Consider the following 9,940-nt stretch of genomic DNA (forward strand, 5'->3'; position numbering starts at 1 on the left):
CCGCCCCCACCCCCAGCCAACTTATGTCCACTGGTCTCAGTGAATGCTTGAAAATAGGTTGTTTGCAGATGTGGGCAAATGAAGATGAAGTCGTTCTTGCCTAGGAAGGGCCCTGATCTGATGACCGCTGTCCTTAGGAGGTGAGAGACACAGAACCCAGACACACCAAGGGAAAGCTCCAGAAGACAGAGGCCGAGACACACTCTTCCTTGGGCTTCCTGGAAGAGCCAGCTCTGCTGACGTGTGGGTTTCAGGCTTCCAGCCTCCGCTAAAGTGGAGAAGACGTTGCTCTAAGTCAACCGGTTTGTGTGATGTGTTACAGCGCCCTAAGAGAATAATAGAGAGACTTCATTGACATCTGTCATTTGGGTCAATTTTGCAATGAAATGATTAGAGTCACAATTGTGAAATCATTCTTTTATTGTTCACACACATATCTGCTATTGATACTCATTGAACGTTCTCTAACAAGGGGTCCAAGCTCCCATTCGATGAAATGTACCAAAATTCCTGTATTGTTCCAAAGGCTAACTGGGAATTAACAAATGTGCTACATATTTAAACTTGCATGGATGGCTCAGATGATAAAAGCACAACTTGTCAAAAAAAAACAAAAAACAAAAAACACCCGTGCTTTCCTCTCTTTGGCCACTGGGCACACATTCCCTGTGATCTCACTGGACTCTGTGAACGCCTGAAGGGAGGTTACTTTCCCAACATTTGGAATCGCTGCAGATCAAGAACTGGTCAAGTTGGATCTGTTTACAAACTCTGCTCAAATTGTCTGTGTGCCTTGTTCTACACGAGAACGGGTATTAGCATGTCTCATACTGTAACAGAAGAAATACACCAAAAACAGCATGTTATCATTAAGAGGAATTTACATTATGGATTACAAAGACAACTTAATGGATCTAAAAGGTATAGAACAATTTGTTACAGCTACAAAAAAAAGTTAAAAGGTATATTTACATTTCCTTCCCATTAAAAAAAACAGAGATATAAACCACTGTTTTATCTATTAATAAATTTAACAGACAATTTTCATTCATCCCACAAGGATTTCTTCAGTATTCACCCTGTGCCAGCTCTTATTTTAAGAGGCAACAACCTTTATATTTATCTGGGTATATCTGTTGCAGTTATGTAATTTTAATATTATTAATTCAATTTTAAAAGTTCATTCTCTAATAATAAAGCCCTCCCCAGTCTCATCTTGGGAAATATGGCTTTAAAAAACGGCTTACTTTGTCATGGGTACAGTTTGAACCATGGGTACAGTTTGAACCCTGGGTACAGTTTGAGCCCTGGGTTTACTTTGAACCCTATCAAATACAAAAAAAGGGAGATAATTACAATTATAGCTCAACAGTTGCACCCCCCGCCCCCACACACACATTTTTACTTTAATACAGATGCTGACAAAGCAAGTTCAGGAGAAACAGGTGTCGAGAAGGAGGTGACCAGAGTCAAAATGAACACAGTTTGAGCACAAGTTCACTAGGCACAGAGTGAAGGGTGGGCCACGGAGTCAGAATGAAAAGTAGTAAAAACAGTTACAAAGTAAAGTGCCAAGTCCCCGAGACAGAGGAACTGCAAAGAAGAAATAAGAAGGCTGATTAAGACAGTTGAGATGAGTAAGCAGGAGGAAAGATAGTTAAGTGTAAGAAAATCTTTACAAAGGAAATATCTGATTAGGGGTGACCCCCGCCACTTTAAAAAGCAGTCGAGTTCAACCTCATCAGAGCCCTTTTTTAACAAGTGCTTGGAAGGTAGCGCCACTCAGAAACCACCGTAGCCTCTTACTTGTTCACTGGCTCATCCTCATACACATCTTCAGAATACATTCGACGGAAGTACTTAGCCAGCTTCACGGCAAAAATGACAGCAGGAAGTAAAAGTATGGTCGCTTTTCCCACGCCAAACCAAAACAGATTCTGGGGGAGGGGGAGAAAAAGGAAATCACGAGGATTAGATGCTTAAAGATGAGAAATGAAAAACAACACTGGTTTGGGGGGAGGGGAATTTAATTTTGCATTTTTTTTAATGAATTCTAATTTCATGAACTTCAGATGAGCCAACTACCCGCTGAAGGGCTAACCTATTATTCTAGTTCATTCCGTCTATCTGAAAATCTGGAATTGATCCTCTTGTTGTATTTATTTTTATAAATGAAGCACAGATGCAGAAAGCTGGAGAAGCGAGATTAAGCACCGAGGGACCCAAAACAACTGGGAAGGGCCCTCCTCGGTGGCTCCCCTTTGCGGCCGGCCACAGGCGTGCGACTGCGTGCAGACCCGGGCCCCAGTCCTTTTCTGAGCTGTTTTCGTGTGATGGTGGCTCCTGAAACTTTCTGACTTTGCTCTGCATCTGAACAGTGCGATGATAGCATCTCTTCCCAGGACATTACTGTGTGAGGAAAACAGATGCAATGATTTTGTGCACACGAGGCTGCCAACAGCATTCCGTGATGAAGTTAACCAATCTTGAACAACAGTCACAGGCTGGATTCAATCCTGTTCTGAGAAGCAACACTAAAGCATTTTCTAAAAGACAGCTGCTGAGACTTCCCTGGTGGGACTAAGGCTCCGGGCTCCCAGTGCAGGAGGCCCGGGTTCGGTGCCTGGTCAGGGGACTGAAAGTGAAAGTGAAGTTGCTCAGTCGTGTCTGACGCTTCGTGACCCCATGGACTGCAGCCCACCAGGCTCCTCCATCTGTGGGATTTGCCGGGCAAGAGCACCGGGGTGGGGCGCCATTGCCTTCTGCATATACACACTACTATATATAAAACAGCTGACTAGAGTCACTTTGCTGTGCCGCAGAAACTAACACAGCACTGTAAATCAACTATACTCCAATAAAAAATTAATTAAAAAAACGTTTTAAAGTTTATTCTACCACACACACACAAAAAATCAGCTAATACCTACTGAGCAATTGCTCAGGGCAGGCACTGGCCAACACGCTTTCCATGGATTTTAAAATTTAGATTCAATCTTTCAGACTAAATTGAAAGCAATCATATGTTCTATTTTAATCCTAGTGTTTTAAATATTGCTAACTAGTGGCTTTACAATATAAACTAGTGGAAGGACAGTATTATGGAGTCAAAAAAACAGGAATGGATAAAAGCTTTATTTAATTCCATAAGTCACATGTGGTGATTCAAAAAATTCACCACTATTCCGTTTCAACACAAAACAGCTAGCTAGGCATCTCAAAACTGATTTCAATATAAATGCAACTTCATTCAAAGGCACTAGATGGTCAACTTCATTCAACTAAACTCAATACAGAGATTTGGCGTTCCAACCCCATGTCCCTCTGCTATCATTTATCATTTCTAAGATTCTGCGATTCTGCCTAGAATCGCATCAACAAAACAATCACCATCAACAAAAATATTTAGTCACTTTAAACCAATAAAAACCATCAAAGGAAGATACACCACCAGAATCATTTAAACCCCATTCAAAATGGTTGGGTCAAAATTCCTGAAAACTAATATCCTTTATAAGAAAGAGACTGTGCTGTTTATCCAGAATATAATATCTCTCCTTACTCTAAATTACAGACGTATCTCTAAACTCCAGAATCTCTCTCCTTACTCTAAATTACAGACATAATAGATTTCTGGCTATCCCCTCAAAACTACGTGTCATTCTGCTACACAACCATGAACAATGATTTTGCTCGATAGATACAGACATGGAGATCTCTCTACAATATACTGTTGAAATAAAAAGCAGACTGCAGAATAACAAATATAATGAATTCCTTTTTATAAAAATATACATATTCAAGGCAGGCAAAAAAGATGAAAAAAATAAATACCACAATTAAGACAATAGCCCACTTAGGTCAGTGGCAAAATTTTCGAGTGTTCCTTTACATATTCTGTATCACCTTAAAATATACATATGCATCCTATATTATCTGGCCTTTTTTTCAATAAACAAACTTCTTTTTTTTAATTTTTTTTTCAATAAACAAACTTTTAGATCCCACTATATGCCTCAACTAAGAGTTTGCATGTCGCAACTAAAGATCTTGTGCGCTGTGAAAAAGACCTAGCACAGCTAAATAAATAAATATTAAAAAAAAAAAAATTATGGCCCGCTGCAAATTAAAAAAAAAAAAAAAAAAAACCGCCAACATTCCTAAGTCACACGTCACATAGAGACCTCGGTTTTCATCTTTTCAGGAGAGTCTCAAGTCAGACTTCACAATGCCGAGCCCTGGTTCCCCCAGGACGTCATCGCCTGGAGCTAAGTGCTGGTTCTTCCTTTAAGTGGGCCCCCCGTCCCCAGGTGGCTGCATGCCACACCACTAGCCCTGGCAGGCATGCCACCCAACATTATTAAGCTGACCCACCAACCAGAACTGACAACGGCCATGTATGACCTGCACGGCCCTGTGGGTACCACACACCAGCCAGTGTCTGACATCGGCCTGCTTTGTAAACCTACCACCTGCCGCCTCCCTGTCTTAGGATAATGCTGGAACCCTAGAGTGGCCCGCCCCACTGGTGGAGAGGAGTGGATAGGAGTCCGTCTGCCAGTGCAGGGGACACAGGTTCGACCCCTGGTCCGGGAAGATGCTGTATGCCTCGGAACAACTAAGCCCGTGAGCCAAAACCACTGAGCCCATGTGTTGCAACTGCTGAGGCTGGTGAGCCTAGAGCCTGTGCCTCCACAACAGGAGGGGCTGCCGCATCTACGTGAAACAACAAAGATTAGCTCCTGCTCCCTGCAACCAGAGAAAGCTGTGCAAAGTAAGGAAAACCCAGCATGGCCAAAAATAAATACATAAACATTTGAAAAAAACCACCACCAGACCTTTAGACCTCGGCCACTGCATTTCTGCTTTGTTCCTGGCTAGGCTTAGTGTCGGACATGGTTCCATCACTTGGCCTAGAATTTCCAGTAAATCTGTTCTTCTTTCCCACACATTCTTTTATTGGTAAATTTCTACACTTTCAACACTGTTTTGAGAGTCTTTAGAGCTTGGAGATGGAGAAGGCAATGGCACCCCACTCCAGTACTCTTGCCTGGAAAATCCCATGGATGGAGGAGCCTGGTAGGCTGCAGTCCATGGGGTTGCTAAGAGTCGGACACAACTGAGCAAGTTCACTTTCACTTTTCACTTTCGTGCATTGGAGGAGGAAATGGCAACCCACTCCAGTGTTCTTGCCTGGAGAATCCCAGGGACAGCGGGGCCTGGTGGGATGCCATCTATGGGTCGAACAGAGTCGGACACGACTGAAGCAATTTAGCAGCAGCAGCAGCAGCAGCAGAGCTTTATGACAATCATACCTTTTACTGGAAGCGCCTCAATTTTTCTGGGTACAATCAAGATATTAAAACAAACATGTTTGCCAGCCTGGAGTCTATTTTCCCAGCAGAGACAATAGTCAGAACTCTTCCTTCCCCTTTAAACCACCTTCTATAAAGCTCTCACTTACAGTCTTCCTGAGCATCTTCCATGTCTCCCTTCCGGTGGTCCCCAATTATTTGGGAGAGGCGCCTGCTAGTTGGGTGATTTGACTGGCTGCAGGCAGGCGGTGGAGACTGGATGCCGGGAGACCAACTTGGAATGAGCCAGTCTAACTGAGGGCTGCCCTGATGAGGGCTTCAGTCAGAGCCGTCAGCAAGGGCTGGAAGCAGCCAACACAAGGGTACAAAGTTGGAAGAGGAGAGAAGTAGCCAGGAGGCCAAGGCAGGGGCGGGGGGTGATGTCTGCATCCATCCGGGGATGAAGGTTCATCCCTGCAGAGACACGTGGGCCAGGGAGATGGACGGATGGAGTGATGTGAACGCACGATGGCAGGCAGCTCTCGATCCATCCTTACGGCCTGTGCCAGGTACCACTCCTGATGATGGGCACGCAGCAGTGACAAAAACATGTGCTGTAGGAGTCAAAGTCTAGTGTATGTGGTAGGGGACAGGTCTTAGAGAGACACACCACTGCCCAGTATAGACAGCACAGCATCTCTAAAAGCAGAGAGTCCCATGGGTGTGTAAACAAGCAAGGAGCTGGGAAGATCAGAAAAGGCTTCCAGGAAAAAAAAAGATATATTTCAGCTGAGATCTGAAAACTGAACATCAGCTCAGCTAATAATAGTGAACATTTATGGAGTGTGTTAATGTACCAGGGAAAGTGTCAAGGGCTTTCCATATCATCTCCCTCTGAAGCATTGAAACAAGCTCAGAAAAGTTCAATCATTTTTTCCAAGTCACAGAGTTCAGGAAATGTAGAGCTGGAATTTGAATTCAGAGTCCGTGTTCTCAGCCATTATATTCTAAGACCTAGAGGCGTCAGCTAGGTGGAGTAGAGGTCTGGAGGGGAAGAATGAGAGAAAGCGAACCTGTGTCTAGTTTCCAGGCAGAGGAAGTGACACAGGCAGGCCCTGAGGTGGGGAGGTACAGATGCTTTTAAAGAAATGAAAGAAAACAAGAGTGTCTGGAGCAGTCAACAGCATGATGCAACGGTACAGGTGCGGCCAGTCATGCAGGGCCTCGTGGGTAATGTCAAGGACCCAGTGGTATTAAGAGGTCCTGGGCCAGCCACCGAGGTGCCTTCAGTGAAAGGAGGCTGAGGATGGACTCGTGGAGACATCGGTGTACAGCGAGGAGTGATCCGGAGCCAGGAATAAAACTGATGAACCTCGACTCATCAGCCCAATGGGAGCATCTCAAAGGGCTGCTCACTCACCAATTAAACTAACTTCGCTGCAGTTCTAGGGTTACATATAGAGCTTCACTAAGAGTCCTTGGAAATACTGGCAATCTGCACACCACTGATGTCCCTTTCTAATTATTTCAGACAAATGAAGAGTTTTCTTGGGACTTCCCTGGTGGTCCAGTGGTTAAGAATCTGCCTTCCACCACAGGGCATGTGGGTTCCATCCCTGGTCGGGGAACTAAGATTCCACATGATGCATGGTGCGGCCAAACAAAAAGATTTCTTCATGGGGGTCTCCTGACTTCTGTATATAAAATTCTACCAAGGAATGAAGATAAGCAGGAGGACTATTAGTACCACAACAAATTCATCTACAGTTTAGATCTTAGGTCTTGAATTCTACGGCTGTAACAGACCCAAGCAGAGCCTATTATTCTCTTTTTAAATTAAAAAAAATTTTTTTCTTTACTATTACCATTATTTGGCTGCCTAGCATGCAGGATCTTAGTTCCACAGCCAGGCACCGAAACCATGGCCGCTGCATCAGGAACAGTCTTTTTCCACTGGGCCTCCTGGAGCTCCAGGAGCCTGTTTTCTGTTATAGCATGAACCATCATTCGGGGAAAGCATCACTCTTCCTTCGAAAGATGAAACTCTTACCAGGGGGTCGACGATGTAGCTGCACAGAAAGACGTTAACAGCTGAATCCAGAGCAGTGGCCGCCGGTTTGCAGGCTGCAAATTGCTGGGTGATCTATGGACATAAGAGACATAGGCAAACTTTGATGGAGCCACACCCACACAATCCCACACAACGTTCAGCTCTGGATCTCCAGGCCCCCTGGATAAGGAGCTGAGAGCTGGTTCTATGGATGAGTTCTACGACACGTGAAAGCATGTACTCGAAAACAAGACCCCAATTCTCTCTGAGCCTCGGTTTTCAGTTCCCTCATTTGTTATTTGTTTATTCCTTAAGTTGTGTTGGACTCTTTGAGACTCCATGGACCACAGACCACCAGGCTCCTCTGTCCATGAGAATTCTCAGGGAAGAATACTGGCGTGGGTTGCCATTTCCTCCTCCAGGGGATATTCCTGACCCAGGGATTGAACCCGTGTCTCCTGCATTGGCAGGTGGATTCTTTACCACTGAGCCACCAAGGAAGCCTCCAGGAAAAAAAGGAGAAGTGGGTGGCAGAGGATGAGATAGTTAGATAGCATCACCAACTGAAGGGAAAATGAATTTGAGCAAACTCCAGGAGATAGTGAAGGACAGAGGAGTTTGGTATGCTGTAGTCCTTGGGGTTCCAAAGAGTCAGACACAACTGAGCAGCTAAAACACAACGCTTGTTATTTGGAATAGTCAGACCCAACCGGGTAGACTCTGGAGAGAATTAAAGAGTACACGTGGCCAGCACAATGTCTCAGTCTGAATTTCTTACCTGACCCCTTTGTAATCTGACAAAGTATGTGGGAAGAAAATGGAAAGTTAAGTAATGAATACATGTACGGTTTACAACAGGGGTTGGCCAACTTTTTCTACAAAGGGCCAGAATGTAAATATTTTAGGCTCTGCAGGCTAGGCAGAGACATATCTGTTGCTCCACTCGGCCACGGTGGGGTGAAAACAACCACAGAGGAACAAATGGGTGTGGCGGTGTGCCGATAAAACTTTATTTACAAAACAGGCAAGACCTGCGGACCCAATCTAAGAAGACAGAAAATAAGGTACTCATTACTGAGGTTAGAGTAAACAAATTTAATGAATCACAGACAGATGCCCCAATCCCATCAGATTAAGAAAACTATATTCATTCGCTCAAAAACCTCTGGAGTGAGTACACTAAGCTATTAGATAGCTCTTCAGGGCAGGGGTGTGTCTTATTTCCTTTGCTTTACTGGTTGACTGACCTCCCCCTTATCGTCCACCTTTACATGACAAGGCAACTCATGTTATTGATAACCTTATGTTTCTCCTAGCTCAAACAAATCTGTATAATCTCTTTATAGGCTTTTTCAAAGTTAGTTAGTTTTAAAAAAACTGTGGGAAGGGTGCATATGGACCAGTGGAACAGCACAGAAAGTCCGGAATTAATCCCACCCACTTAGGGTGAATGAGTCTATGACAAAGGAGGCAAGAATACACAATGGAGAAAAGACAATCCCTTCAACTAGGGCGCTGGGAAAACTGGACAGCTAGGCCTAAAAGAATGAAAGTCGAACATTCTCTAACAACATATACAGAAGTAAACTCAAAATGCATTAACGACCCAATTGTAAGACTGGATATTATGAAATACCTAGAGGAAAACTTAGGCAGGACCATCTGACATAAATCGCAGCAATATTTTTTGGATCCATTTCCTTAGACTCTGAGGCTCAGAGTAATGTAAACAAAAGCAAAAATAAACAAATGAGACCTAATTGAACTTAAAAGCTTTTGCACCACAAAGGAAACCATAAACAAAATGAAAAGACAGCCCATGGAATAGGAGAAAATACTTGCAAGTGATGTGACCAACAATGGCTTAATTTCCAAAATAAGTTTGCAGTGCTCAATCCAAAAGAACAACAACAAACAACCCAATCAAAAAATGGGCAGAACACCTAAAGAGACACTTTCCCAAAAAAGATATACAGATGGACAACAGGCACATGAAAAGGTGCTGAACATTTCTCATTAGTAGAGAAATGCAAATCAAGACTGCAAATGCGCTATTAACTCCCACCAGTCAGAATGGCCGTTATCAACAAGTCTACACATAATAAGTGCTGGGGAGGGCGTGGGGCCAAGGGAGCCCGCCCTGGACTGTTGCTGGGGATGGAAACAGTGCAGCCACTGTGGAGAACAGTACGGAAAACAGTACTAAAGACAGAGCTACCGTCTGGTCTCTCGACCCCACTTCCGGACATATATCTGGAAAAGAAGGAACCTGAATTTGAAAAAACTACAACCCCCCATGTTTTCAGGAGCACTAGGGACACTCGCCATGACGTGGAAACAACTTCGTCTTCCAGGGATTACGTGTGACCGCCGTGCAGTCCCTTGTCCAGTGAGGAGACGCAAGGAGGCGATGGTGGTGAAGGCAGTGCAGTCCTGACCCCGCTGCCTACCCTGGGTGTGCCCGGCGGGCCAGCACCAAGCAGATCCCGAGGGCTTCAGCTCTGGGGGGCGGGTGTGGGGGGCAGCGGAGACCTCAGGAAGCTGGGCTTTGGAAGAGAGGCGGGTGGCTGGTCTAGAGGGTGGGGCCCTGGGGGGG

General features: G+C 44.6%; 1 protein-coding gene across 1 annotated transcript in view; it reads right to left on the bottom strand.

Annotated features, from left to right (window-relative positions):
• Positions 1-345: 345 nt before the first annotated feature.
• Positions 346-9,940, bottom strand: part of PROM1 (prominin 1) — a 151,431-nt gene continuing 141,836 nt past the window's right edge. Inside the window, exons 22-25 of the mRNA XM_010857372.1 lie at positions 7,345-7,437; positions 1,807-1,937; positions 1,248-1,325; positions 346-830 (exon numbers count right to left, since the gene is read on the bottom strand). Coding sequence (XP_010855674.1) covers positions 776-830; positions 1,248-1,325; positions 1,807-1,937; positions 7,345-7,437 — 357 coding nt within the window. The 3' untranslated portion in view covers positions 346-775. The remainder of the gene's footprint in view (positions 831-1,247; positions 1,326-1,806; positions 1,938-7,344; positions 7,438-9,940) is intronic.

The sequence above is a fragment of the Bison bison genome, unplaced genomic scaffold, assembly GCF_000754665.1.
Source record: "Bison bison bison isolate TAMUID 2011002044 unplaced genomic scaffold, Bison_UMD1.0 scf7180017864379, whole genome shotgun sequence".
NCBI classification, from domain to species: Eukaryota; Metazoa; Chordata; class Mammalia; order Artiodactyla; family Bovidae; genus Bison; species Bison bison.